Genomic DNA, 14,072 nt, shown 5'->3' on the forward strand with positions numbered 1-14,072 from the left:
TATAAATTTACAATAATTTTTTTTTTTTGTTATTATTTATTTTTTTTTTCACTCACCAGGGTCACAGTTAACCTAACTTATGCTAACTAACATTTATTAAGATTTTTTTAAAACCTTGTTAATTATTTACTGGCTTCCACATCCCCATCTTTTCCAATTTAACTAATAATTCCCCATGTGGAACCGTATCAAATGCCTTACTGAAATAGAGGTAAATTAGATCCACTGCGTTTCCTTTGTCTAAAAAATCTGTTACCTTCTCACATAAAGTGGACTGATGGTTTGGGCACAGCATTTTTCTTCCACTTACTTTATATTTGCCAACGAGAGGGTGTCGGCCCCCTGTGATTAACATATCATCCCCCCGGTCCAGGATAAAACGAACTGCACGACCAGTTCTAAATTAAAAATGTAAAAAAAGGGGGAAGGAGGGTTACGCTTCAGACAAAGTTACAAACACTACTAAAAGGATGGCTATTTCCCTGGGGCCCAAATCTAGCAGAGCACAAAGGATGTTTTTAAATGTAAGCATTGACTTACATGCTTTAGTGAACAGGGATGGACTGAAGCACCTGCTTAATTTTAATGGGATTACTTGTGCATAAAGTATGCACTATTTATGTGCTTTGCTGGGTCCAGATCCATGACAGAATCTTCTTTTCCCTTTTTGAAAAACAATGAGTTAACTAAGTGCAACTTTCTTGTGTAGACACTTATTTTGGTTTTAAGAATGCCTTATATCAATTTAGCTCAAATCAGTAAGGAATCAACGTAGGCTAAATCAATATAACACTCTTAAAACCAAAATGAGTGTCTGCACCAGAAAGTTGCACTGAGTTAACAAAATCAATTTTGAAACTGATGTAGCAAGGTCAGTACAATCCCTATGTGTGGACAAGGTCCCAATCTGACAGGTGGGTAGCTCCCCATAAGCCGGTCAAGAGTTTTGAGAGCATTTCTGGCTGACACCAGTCTCAGCTCTGTTTAGATCACATCACCTCAGCCCAGTTTATAACCCTTCCAGAGTAGAGAGTCAAATAAAACTCACTGACAGTCAGGTTTCTGTGGCTTGTTAGCTAGTATAGAGGGAGCAACTCTGGGAAGGGAAGGGACCTTGTGGGTAACTATTATTCCTCCCCTTTTCTCTCTTACAACAGGGAGCCACACACACTTACTTGTTTGCTGCCACTGCAGCAACAGATGCCAACAGACCAGCTTTCCCTACTTTTCCACCGAAAGCTCCACCGATTCTTTTTACATGGCACATGATCCTATTGGCTGGAACCCCTAAACATGAGGCCACCATTTCCTGTAAAGTCAATATCCCCTTTTTATATCATTGCAATTTTAAAGGGACCCTGTCAGCTCAAATCTGGCCCAAATTTAAGTTTTGCAAAAAAAATTTATAGAAAAGACCAAGTTATGTCTCTATGATTTTCTTTCTAATTCCCATGGAAACATCTATTTTTCAACAAATAAATACCCCCAAACAACATTTGCACCCAAATACTGCAACATGGAGAACCTGAAAGTGAAACTGGCTATAGACAATTGTCCAAGCTGAGAGAAATGCAGGAAGTAAGCAAAATCCATAATAAGGACATTAGATTTTTTAAATGTTTGGTTTTAATAATCTAAGGTCTTATTAGTCACAGATGAAGAAATGTGATTGACAGTGTCCCTCATTTATGAAACACAGCCAAGAAAGAATGCAGATTTTTGTTATCAGTGATATAAAAGTAACACACACAGAAAATGGGAGCTGAACAATGGGCAAAATACACCTAATACAAAATCTCAGCATTTTGTTCAAAATGTATTCTGCTTTACAAGCCATATGTGTAGCTAAGAAGAGATAATCTGCTATACTAGGTTTTATTCCAGTCGTGAAGAAGAGCTCTGTGGAGCTTGACAGTTTGTCTCTTTCACCAGCAGAAGTTAGTCCAATAAAAGATATCACCTCACCAACCTTACCTCTCTCCTGTTAGGTTTTGTGAGTTTTCCCTTTATATTTCTGGCAGTAGGCAGTTGTCAGCCCCCCACCCCAGCTAATGTACGTACAAAGCACTGAAGAAGATGGGAGTGGAGGGTGCTTAGCACTTCAGAGGGAGAACTCTGTACCTTAAAGGATCGTGCCCTGGAGCATAGACTAATTTCAGAGGGGACTGAAGGGCTTTTCTCACTCCTCACCTTGGTGCCAGAGAGATCAGCAGTGCTGAGCTGGCATGCTACTGGTGTAGTGGAGAGCAATGGACATTGGATAACCCAACTGTGTAATTCACATGTTCCTACTGCATCATAAACTGTTTCAGATGGATTATCAAACCACACACAAAGAGCTATGCTGTCAAGTTTTTAAAGAATTGCCTAAAAAGGCTCTCCATTACCTGGATCAGTGCTGGATGCTGGGTTGACACATACACGTCCATTTCTTTATCCTCTCCTTTTGGCACAACAAGCGCACACTGAGTCTCCATGTAAAAATGTTCCTGTCCCCCGATGTGAATCTCCCCTGTTCCAAAGATAAAGACTCAAGTGTTGCTGATGGGCTGGGGGGTAAAAAGGGGAGGAATGAGGAGGCTAGGCCAAGTATGCAAATTACACAAAACGTAACATTCAACGTACTTGATCAACACAACTGCTGGTGCTACTGTTGTTAAGGTGCAACCAGGCAGGAGAAACCAGCTGCCGCAGGTGCAACATCTAGCATAAAAATGTGAGCCAAACTCTCTGCTGGTGTAAACCAGCCCTGCTCCATTGATATCAACAGAACTGTGCCAATTTACACTACCAGATAATCTGCCACACACACTGTCAATATCAAGCTAAGTGTCTTGAGTCTGGGATGTGGAAGGCTTGAGAGTGCTGACAGGATCTTGAGCCAGCTTGTGTTAATCAAATCAGACGTGGAATACAGTAATTTTTCTGCAGAAGGGAAGTGCTATTCATGGTTGTTCAGGATCAGCACCAAACAAGCCATGTCTGATGCTGGGGAAGAAAGGGAAGAATTGGTGGTTGAAAGGGAACAGACTAACAAGAGGGTAAAATCCATATTCTGCAGGACATATGTCAGCTGTTTTAGTCACCTGATTGGTTTTCTGGATCAACATTTCCATATTGTAGATTGTCACTTTTGTATCACAGTAAAACAGAGACAGGAAAGTCCATGGTAAATAATGGTAGGATTATATTTTTTCTCATAAATTAATCAGATAGTAATGCTGTACTGGTGTTGCCTAATAGGCACAGTACATCATCAATTGCACTTAAAAGGGACATAGGAAGGAGCAATTTAGGTGCCAATCTTTGAAAGTCTGTCCCTATAAATTCTGATGAAGATTTGACAATTTCCATTTTGCCTAGATCCATTTGGTTAGTATCAGACTTCAAACTGGCAGAAACTCTCATCATCCCATCATCCACCCAACACATTCTGCACTTTACCTTCAAATATTTGATCAACAGTTTCAAATGCTTCATCGACATTTCCTTGTTCTAGTTTTCTTTGTGGCTCAAAGAATGAATTGTGCTTTATAGCCTCCTGCAGTGGTGGAAAACACACACATGAGTTTGAGAATTTTAAATATTCTCTTTTTTTCCACAGCATTTTATCACCAATATGATTGCCATGCACCTTACATAAAGATATGGGGAACTGGGTACCAGAGAGTTATCAGACTACCAAATTCCATCACAGGATTCCAGAAGTTTAGGATTTTATACATTGGACAAGAAAATGTTGCTGTGACTCAATATTGCATTACTGATGACCTCTGATTTCCTACAGAATGCTAGTGCAGAAGTATTTTATTAATTATACTATTTCCCCAAAGGCTGTTTGACAGCTGTCCAGTAGGACTCTCCCTAGAACAAAAAGGGAAGTCTGATTTGTGGTGAGAGACAGAACAGCTTGTAAGTGACCAAGATGGAACAGAAAGAGACTGGACTATATGGTTAAGATAGGAATAGTCAGCATGGGCTTTGCTTCACAATGCTTTTCTTCTCCTGATATGCAAGCCAGTCTCTATCACATCAGGGGAGCACACACTTCAGTCAAACTCCCCAACAGTCATGGCCATAGGCGCCGACTTATATGGGGCTCTGGGGCTTTAGCCCCATGAATAAATCCCAAGCAGGGGCTCTGCCCCACCAATGTTTTTTCTCCCCTGCTTAGAGCGCCCCCCCGCCGCTGCCCCCGCCGCCGCCAGGGCTGCCCAGAGCCCTTTAAATCCCAGCCGCAGCCGGGAATCAGAGGGCTCTGGGCTGCCTGCTGCAGCGGGAAGCCCAGAGCCCTCTGATTCCCGGCTGCGGCTGGGATTTAAAAGGCTCTGGGCTCCCGCTTGCAGGCAGCCCAGAGCCCTTTAAATCCCAGCCGCGGCCGGCAATCAGCGGGCTCTGGGCGGCCTGCGGCAGCGGGACGCCCAGCGCCCTCTTATTCCCGGCCGCGGCTGGGATTTAAAAGGCTCTGGGCTCCCGCGGTTGCAGGCAGCCCAGAGCCCTTTAAATCCCAGCAGCGGCTGAGATTTAAAGGCTCTGGGCTCCGCGTTGCAGGCAGCCCAGAGCCCTCTGATTCCCGGCCGCGGCTGGGATTTAAAAGGCTCTGGGCTGCCCGCCGCAGACAGCCCAGAGCCCTCTGATTCCCGGCCGCGGCTGGGATTTAAAGGCTCTGGGCTCCGCAGCGGAAGCCCAGAGCCCTCTGATTCCCGGCTGCGGCTGGGATTTAAAAGGCTCTGGGCTCCCCGCAGTTGCAGGCAGCCCAAAGCCCTTTAAATCCCAGCTGCGGCTGGGATTTAAAAGGCTCTGCGCTCCCGCAGTTGCAGGCAGCCCAGAGCCCTTTAAATCCCAGCCGCGCCGGGAATCAGAGGGCTCTGGGCTGCCTGCTTGCAGGCAGCCCAGAGCCTTTTAAATCCCAGCCGCGCCGGGAATCAGAGGGCTCTGGGCTTCCTGCAGCAGGCAGCCCAGAGCCCTCTGATTCCCGGCCGCGGCTGGGATTTAAAGGCTCTGGGCTCTCGCGGTTGCAGGCAGCCCAGAGCCCTTTAAATCCCAGCCGCGGCCGGGAATCAGAGGGCTCTGGGCTGCCTGCTGCGGCGGGAACCCAGAGCCCTCTGATTCCCCGCGGCTGGGATTTTAAAAGCTCTGTGCTCCCGTGGGTGCAGGCAGCCCAGAGCCCTTTAAATCCCAGCCGCGGAGATTTAAAGGGCTCTGGGCTCCCGCCGCCGCTGGCAGCCCCGAGCCCTCTGATTCCCGGCGGGGCTGGGATTTAAAAGGCTCTGGGCTCCCTGCGGTTGCAGGCAGCCCAGAGTCCTCTGACTCCCAGCCGGGGCTGGGATTTAAAGGGCTCTGGGATCCCGCGGCTGCCAGCAGCCCCGAGCCCTTTGAATCCCAGCCTCTGTCCGCTGATTGCCCCTCCCCAGACCCCTGCCCCAACTGCCCCCAGAACCTCCACCCCTATCTAAGCCCCACTGGTCCTTGTTCCCCAATTACCCCTCCCGAGACCCCTGCCCCTAACTGCCCCTTGGGACCTCAGCCCCTATCTAAGCCTCCCTTCTCCTTGTCCCCAACTGCCCCCTCCTGAGACCCCACCCAACTTCCCCCCCCAGGACCGCACCCCCTACCTGTCCCCTGATAAACCTCTTAGACTCCCATGCCTATCCAATTGCTGCCTGTCCCCTGACTGCCCCTTCGAACCTCTGCCCCATCCAACTCCCCTGCTCCTTGTCCCTTGACTGCCCCCGGAACTCCCTACCTCTTCTCCAACCCCAAACTGCTTACTGTGCCACTCAGACCAGCGTATCTGGCTCCATGCAGCTCCAGACAGTTGCTGCCATGCTCCCCATGGAGCCCACAGCCCTCTCCCACCCCAGCACCTGCCTTCCAGATTTGAACACCTCAAAATTCAGGAGTGCTCAAGCTCGGTTTGGGCAGCTTTACTTCATTTCTCCCAAATCAGTTTCCCCTGCAAGGTGCCAACTGAAGGTGTTGGAGAACAGAGAGATCAGGTGGCCTCCTAATGCCTGGAAAAGAGACAAAGGCCGGAGGAGGGAGTGTCAGTGCCTGTGCGGACTTCTGGGAAGTGCACGGTGTGGAAGGGGATGCTGTGATGCTTTGGAACATCTCCATACAAAGCCAGTCAGGACTCTGGGGAGCCTCCTCTCGGAGCATACTGTCTCCAGGGCAAGAAGCTTACACCTTCCTGGGTCTGACCTCGAGCATTCAGCATGCCCTTCCACGTCATGCACTTTCCAAAGTGAGTCTGCCCAGGCTGGTCCTGGGGCAACCAGAGGTCGCTGCACCCCAACTCTGCAGTCAGATGTGACTCTCAGCCAGACAGTAAAAGAGAAGGTTTATTAGATGACGGGAACACAGTTTAAACAGAGCTTGTTGGTACAGAAAACAGAACCCCTCTGTCAGGTCCATCTTGGGGGGTGGGGAGCCCAGAACCAAGTTCTGGGTCTCTCCCAATTTCCCCAGCCAGCTCCAAACTGACACTCCCTCCTCTGGCCTCTGTGTCTCTTCTGGACAAGGAGGCCACCTGATCTCTTTGTCCCCAACACCTTCAGTTGGCATCTTGCAGGGGAAACTGAGGCACCCACACAGTATTCAGAGAAAATATTAAGAACATTCCCACTTCATCACAACAGATGCAACAAAATATAATACTGTATATTGAAGTAGGCAAGTGCTGCTTCTGACTTTCCACTTTTAATTGACCCTTGTAATCTTGTGGCACTGACGCGTTGTAGCTTCATTTTATATCGGCTTACAGGGCGGGAGCGGGGGGGCACCACCATTTTGGGCCCCACCAAAAATTATACAAACCTGCCGCCTATGGTCATGGCTACTCTAAACAAAGACAAGTTCTCAACTGTCACATAACAAAGCAAGTCTCTAATACACAAGTTGCTAGGAAGAATGTCTGTCTAGGCAGTGTGGTCTGAACTAGGCACTAAAGTATAAGTCAAAATCCGCCCTGTACTTCAACCCACCGAAATCTGTGAGAGGCAGCTAATATTTTATTTATTTAAGCAGTGAAATGGGGGAGAACAGGCCCCATTTAATTTTAACCTGCCCCTATTTATAGGCAGAGTTCCCAGATCAGGAATCCTGAATTGTTGTCATTCACTGCGTAATTCCAAGAACTGCTTTCCTGGAGCAGCTGGTATGGCTTGAAGAGAGAGCAAGAACACACGGTAATCCCAGAAAGGAACAGGCAGGGGAATCCTTAGATGTGAAAGATCCCTGTTTGTTACTATATGAGGAAGTGAGGATCTTCCTTAAGAACTAACTAACCAACCAAAAGCAAGTGGAAACTTGGCCAAATTCTGCTCTTTTTACATTGACATCATTGGGGATGTACTAGTATAAGTGACAGCAAAAATTTGGCCCTTAGTTCTTAAAAAGAGAATCCAATTAGTCACACTTCACTTGTTATGAAAAAAAGTAAATAGCAAGTGAAGAGTAAACAGCTGCTTTCCCTGCCCAAGATAGTGAAAAAGCAAGAAGGATGAGGCTAATTATTACCTCAACAGTCAGGATCACTGGCTCCAGATCTTCATACTCTATCTTCACTTTTGCAGCTGCTTGTTTGGCATGAGCATCTGAATCCGCAACCACACCACAGACAATCTGACCCACGCAAATTACCTGCAAAGTACAGTGGAAATACTTCCTGTATTCAAATGATCCCCAGGTGTGCTTACTGAAATTCTGGACTCAAATAAATAGAGTTCACACTTCCCCTTCTAATTTTTGTTTTGGTTTAACGCTTTTTTATTTGTTATAAACCTTCCCCTAAAGCAATACACTAGTAGAAGTATCAATGTTATTTGGGAATCAAGCACAGCATTTTCAAAAGTCCCTAAGTGACTTAGGTTCCTAAGTCCTATGGACTTCCCATGAAACACAGGTTCCCAAGTGCCCGAGTCACTTCTAAAAATGAGACTTGGGAGCCTACGTGACCCAGAAGATATCTACACTGTGAGTTCAGGTGTGAGTGTAGCAAGTATAGACATATCTGAACTGACTTCAACATACCTAGTTCATGCACCAATAGCAGTGAAGCCACAGTAGCACAGACTTAAGTGTGGGCTAGCTGCCCAAGTAAATACCCAGTGTGGGCTTGTGCAGCCCAGCTCACACTGAAGCCCATGTTGACATGGTTTCACTGCTACTGGTGCTCACACTAGCTAGATTAAATCTAGCTTGGGTATGTTTACATGTGCTGCGCTCAGCCCCTCACTCCCAAAGTGCAGTTTAGACATACCGTCAGGTGCTTTAGAAAAGATTACCCTATATCCTGACTAGTCTGATTCATCTGATTTAAAGAGGTATGTCACAGAGTTCGGTTATTTTGATACTTAGAAAGGAAATGGAAAAAGAACTAAGAAGTTGCCCCACAGAGCAGCCAAAATACACCTCTACCCTGATATAACGCGACCCGATATAACACGAATTCGGATATAACGTGGTAAAGCAGCGCTCGGGGGGTGGGGGGGGGAGCTGCGCACTCTTGCAGATCAAAGCAAGTTCAATATAACACCTATAATGCGGGAAATTTTTTGGCTCCCGAGGACAGCGTTATATCGAGGTAGAGGTGTAATTCCCAACATACACATTCTACAAAAATTCAAGAGTCAATATTGTTCCTGTTTAGTTTAATTATAAATCAAGGATCAAAGAGACATCACCAAAGAAAAATTATAGCTCCCGACAGACACTTTATACCTTATCTTTTGCAAATATAATCTCTGGATCACTGTAATAGTAGAACTCGTTTGTGGCTGGGACATCCTGAGCTGTTATAATATCAAACACTCCTGGTGCTTTGAGGGCCTCTGATGTATCAATCGATCTAGGGGGAAAATATAAAGTAGTTAGCGCCACACACTGTTGCACGTGAAGTAAGACGATACAATATATACATAGGTAGCCTGTGCCACAAGACTCTGCTCTCACACAGCTCTTTGTGGAAGCTGCTGGTCACTGTCTTTATCCTCCTTAGAGATAACAAGATGGGGTAGAGGGAAGGGAAGACTGTTGGTGAGCTGTTTCCCTTCCAGAAAAGGCTTGCTTTGTAATAAGAAAGTCACTGTTCCTTTCCCCCATTAAGCAGAACTGTGGTGGAAAGGATGGCAGTGGCCCATTTGCTCCACAGAGGAATATGACCTATGAAACACCCAGCCCCTTGCTGTGCTCTCCAGCTCTTTTGGTAGAGACAGAAAGAACTCTGTTTGGTCCCATCCTCTACAAGGTATGCCTTTCTCCCAAAGCAAGAGAGAATCTTGTATTATAATGACTGAATGTTAAAAACAAATACGTGTGTTGTAGTTTGTAGGAAGAGCTCAGATGCTCTCTCACTTGTTTGACTCTACATATGTATTTTGCCTGGATAGTATACAAATCAAACCAAGGGATTTCAGGCCAAGATTTGTATTGGTATTATCTAAATACCAAAAGTTTTGTTAACCCTGCAAATTTTGGTACCATCTCCTGTCTAATGACAATGCTAAAGAAATCATGTAATTAACACAAAGTGCTCTGATGGAATTATAAATTAGGACAATAGTATTAGGTCAGGGATTTACTGGTGTTCTGAAACACAAAAGAAGGCTGGGTGTATCAATTTCTTCCGCATTAGGAGAAAAGATCTGTGGCATAGAGTGGTAAAATCAATAATGCAATCAGGTTACTTGATAAGTACAAATATTTAGGACTCATCTACACACAGCAGATACATTAGTTTAATTAATGGGGTGATTTTAGTTAAACTCTATATTGGTTTTAAACATATTTTACAACAATTTAGCTTGCACCTGTTAACACACAAGTTAATCTGCTGACAACCAGGTTTAAACTGATATGTGTGTCCAAACTGCATTGGTTTAACTAAATCAGTGCAATCTTAGGGTATGTCTTCACTACCCACCAAATCGGTGGGCAGGGATCAATCCAGTGGGGGTTGATTTATTGTGTCTAGTCTAGATGTGATAAATCGACCCCCGAGCGCTCTCCAGTTGACTCCTGTACTCCAGCTCAATGAGAGGCGCAGGCAGAATCAACGGGGGAGCAGCAGCAGTTGACTCACCAGAGTGAAGACACCACAGTAAGTCGATCTAAGTACGTCGACTTCAGCTACGTTATTCATGTAGCTGAAGTTGCATAATTTAGATCGACACCCCCACCCCACCCCACGCCACCCAGTGTAGACCAGGCTTTAGCTATACCAGAGCATCTTTTGTGAGCAACTCAGGCCTTACAAAGATGTTGAGCTGGTATTCAGATTAGTATTCCATCATCAGAATGTTCTGAGTATCTATCCTCTGTTACAAAGCAGAGTGGCTGAGATTTTCAAAGCAATCTAGGGAAAGCTGTGCATCTAAACGCCCTACACTGCTCTGAAAATCTCAACCAATGCTTTCATGGTTATACTTTTCTTTCAGGCATTTATGCACTTACACAATCTTTGCATGGGCTCTGGAACTGGTTATCACAGCCAGGAAGAGCTCTTCATCCACAGCACGAATGTCATCACAGTAAAGAGCTTCACCAGTGGCGTGTTTTATACCAGCCTGGTGCATGATGGGACGTCCTATTGGATCCCTGGGAAGCTGCTCTGGGTTTACTTCCTGCTTAGTTAAAAAAAAACAATCATCAGCCCAAGAAAGACAAGCCAGGGTGTCCTTCTATTAGAGCCTGAAAATCTCTGTTTAACAGCACCTACTTCTGGCATAATATACAGATTAGGCTGGAGCATTTCTAAACTGCTGGTCCCCAGAGGTCACTTTAATCCCTCCTTTGCAATTTTTTCCAGAAGTCTACCCATTTTGTTTCTAGTTTCTCCTGATTTTTTTTCTATATTTGCTATGTCCTTTATGACACAAAGGCATGGTCTACACTACGCGTTTAAACCGATTTTAGGAGCGTTAAACCAATTTAACGCCGCACCCGTCCACACTAAGAGGCCCTTTATATCGATATAAAGAGCTCTTTAAACCGGTTTCTGTACTCCTCCCCAACGAGAGGAGTAGCGCTAATATCGGTATTACCATATCGGATTAGGGTTAGTGTGGCCGCAAATCGACGGTATTGGCCTCCGGGCGGTATCCCACAGTACACCACTGTGACTGCTCTGGATAGCAATCTGAACTCGGATGCAGTGGCCAGGTAGACAGGAAAAGCCCCGCGAACTTTTGAATATAATTTCCTGTTTGCCCAGCATGGAGCTCCGATCAGCACGGGTGGCGATGCAGTCCCAAATCCAAAAAGAGCTCCAGCATGGACCGTACAGATGTGATCGCTGTATGGGCAGACAAATCTATTCTATCAGAGCTCTGTTACAGAAGACGAAATTCCAAAGCATTTTAAAAAAATCTCCAGACAGAGGCCACAGCAGGGACTTAACACACTGCTGCATGACAAGCGTAACGGAAAGCCAAAGAATCAAATGGACGCTCATGGAGGGAGGGAGGGGGGACTGAGGACTCAAGCTATCCCACAGTTCCTGCAGTCTCCGAAAAGCATTTGCATTCTTGGCTGAGCTCCCAATGCCTGTAGGGTCAAACACATTGTCCGGGTGGTTCAGGGCATAGCTCGTCAATTTACCCCCACTCCCACCCCCAGAAGTAAAAGGGAAAAAAAATTGTCTCTTGACTTTTTAAAATGTCACCCTATGTCTACTGAATGCTGCTGGTAGACGCGATGCTGCGGCAGAGATTGCAGCATCCTCTTTCCCCCTCCCTAGTGGCAGACGGTACAATATGACTGATATCCATTGTCATCATCAGCCTTGTGGCAGATGGTACAGTGCAGAAGGACTGGTATCCATCCTCATCATCAGCCCGTGAGTGCTCCTGGCTGGCCTCAGGTGAGGTTAGCCAGGGGCGCCTGGGTAGATGGTACAGAACGGCTGGTAACCGTCTTCATCATAGCAACTGGGGGCTGAGCTCCATCAGCCCCTGCCCTTCATGTGTAAAGAAAATATTCTGTACTGCCTGGACTATCATAGCAGCGGGATGCTGGGCTCCTCTCCCCCACGCTGCTTAATGTCCTGTCTGGACTATCATAGCAGCTGGAGGCTGCCTTCCCCTCATTTTATCTCACTAACAAGTCACTGTTTCTTATTCCTGCATTCTTTATTACTTCATCACACAAATGGGGGGACACTGCAACGGTAGCCCAGGAAGGCTGGGGGAGGAGGGAAGCAACAGGTGGGGTTGTTGCAGGGGCACCCCCTATGAATGGCATGCAGCTCATCATTTCTGCGGGATCTGACACGGAGCGGCTGTGCTCTCTGGTTCTGGTTCTCTAGTACACTTGCCCCATATTCTAGGCAGGACTGATTCTATTTTTAGATACCATAAAGGAGGGATTGACTTGGGGAGTCATTCCCATTTTTGTCTTTTGCACTCCCGGCCGACCTCAGCCAGGGGCACCCATGACAGCAGCAGACAATACAGTACAGAAGGACTGGTAACTGTCATCTCATTGCCAATTTACAATGCCACCAGACGGTACAGAACAACTGATAACCGTCTCTGCTATCATGCAAAAGCAAATGAATGCTGCTGTGTAGCGCTGCTGTATCGCCTCTGTCAGCGGCATCCAGTACACATACGGTGACAGTGACAAAAGGCAAAACAGGCTCCATGGTTGCCATGCTATGGCGTCTGCCAGGGCAATCCAGGGAAAAAGGGCGTGAAATGATTGCCTGCCGTTGCTTTTCCAGAGGAAGGAATGACTGATGACATTTACCCAGAACCACCCGCGACAATGATTTTTGCCCCATCAGGCACTGGGATCTCAACCCAGAGACTGCAGGAACTATGGGATAGCTACGGAATAGCTACCCACAGTGCAACGCTCCAGAAATCGATGCTAGCCTCGGACCGTGGACGCACACCGCCGAATTAATGCGCTTAGTGTCGCCGCGTGCACTCGATTTTATACAATCTGTTTTACTAAACCGGTTTATGTAAAATCGGAATAATCCCGTAGTGTAGACGTACCCAAAGTATCCAAAACAGAATGCAGTGTTCAAGAGGATGATGTGTTGTCTTATTGATAGATACAGTGGTGCTGTAATAATTTTCTGAATTATTCTCAAGTGACTTCTGTTGTGTATTTCACCTTTTTGGCAATACAGTGCAGTGAGCTATTCATAGTGACTCCTGGATTTTCCCCCTGAAAGCTTACAATTAATTCAGCACTGCTCAGTATGGACAAGCAGTTTAAATGTTCCTTCCAATGTGCATTCCCTCGTAGCTGCCTGTGAGGAATTTAATATGTGACTGCATTGCCTATTAATTTTATTTTTCTAGGTCCTCCTTGAGAAATATTTTTTTGCCATCAGCAAATGTTGTCATGTACTCATTGACCCCCTCTGCCCTGCTTTTCCAGTCCATTAATAAACATCCTGAACTACTGATCCCACTGACTCCTCATTACTAACCTTGCCCTATGCTGAGAACTGGCTATTTATTCATATTTTCAAATCCTCTTTCCCCCTACAGTCACCAATGCACAGGCAGTTTGATTAACCTCTCCTCCCTCCAGTAGCTCTCTCTCCATTTTCTTTTTAGTTAACTGTCTGCTACTAGCAATACGTTGAGAAATGACAGTTTTAATTAGATGTCTCCTAGCATGAACTTCCTGATTGTTGGACTCCCCAAGCCAGCTCAACTGTCCTCTAACAGAACATTACAATAGTTTTATCTGAATAAGCACAGAACTTTCAGTACTTGCATTTATTTACCTGCTGTTAAAAGATTATATCGCTCATATTACAAAGGCATAGACTACAGATTTGCAGAAGATAAGTACTGACGGCAGTACACTGGCTTGCTTAGAAATCACTCATGCAACACAATGCTGAATAATCTGAATAATAAAATATGCCAACTTGTATTACTTAGTCACTGTCTGTTGACAGGCCACTGGTGGTCTCTGACACCTTAAAAGGAATCCAAGACAGGAATATCTGGTGTGTGGAAAGCAGTGCAGCCTAGTAGCTGGCAGCACAGGACTGGGACTCAGAATAATTGAATTTTGTCGCTGCCCTGCTGGGATGACCATGG

General features: G+C 45.9%; 1 protein-coding gene across 10 annotated transcripts in view; it reads right to left on the reverse strand.

The window, feature by feature from the left end:
• The window catches only part of LOC120374990 (aldehyde oxidase 1-like), a 109,868-nt gene that overhangs the window by 43,862 nt on the left and 51,934 nt on the right, over window positions 1-14,072 (reverse strand). For 9 of the 10 annotated variants that reach the window (XR_005586380.1, XM_039495476.1, XM_039495478.1 and 6 more), the window contains 7 exons: window positions 10,456-10,628; window positions 8,725-8,851; window positions 7,522-7,644; window positions 3,445-3,541; window positions 2,388-2,512; window positions 1,176-1,309; window positions 311-398 (listed from right to left, as the gene is read on the reverse strand). Coding sequence is in view for 9 of the 10 variants with exons in the window: in XM_039495476.1 (XP_039351410.1) it covers window positions 311-398; window positions 1,176-1,309; window positions 2,388-2,512; window positions 3,445-3,541; window positions 7,522-7,644; window positions 8,725-8,851; window positions 10,456-10,628 (867 nt within the window). In the remaining variant the exon portion in view is untranslated. The remainder of the gene's footprint in view (window positions 1-310; window positions 399-1,175; window positions 1,310-2,387; window positions 2,513-3,444; window positions 3,542-7,521; window positions 7,645-8,724; window positions 8,852-10,455; window positions 10,629-14,072) is intronic. The other variant, XM_039495473.1, reaches the window with a different exon arrangement.

The sequence above is a fragment of the Mauremys reevesii genome, linkage group 11, assembly GCF_016161935.1.
Source record: "Mauremys reevesii isolate NIE-2019 linkage group 11, ASM1616193v1, whole genome shotgun sequence".
NCBI lineage: Eukaryota > Metazoa > Chordata > Testudines > Geoemydidae > Mauremys > Mauremys reevesii.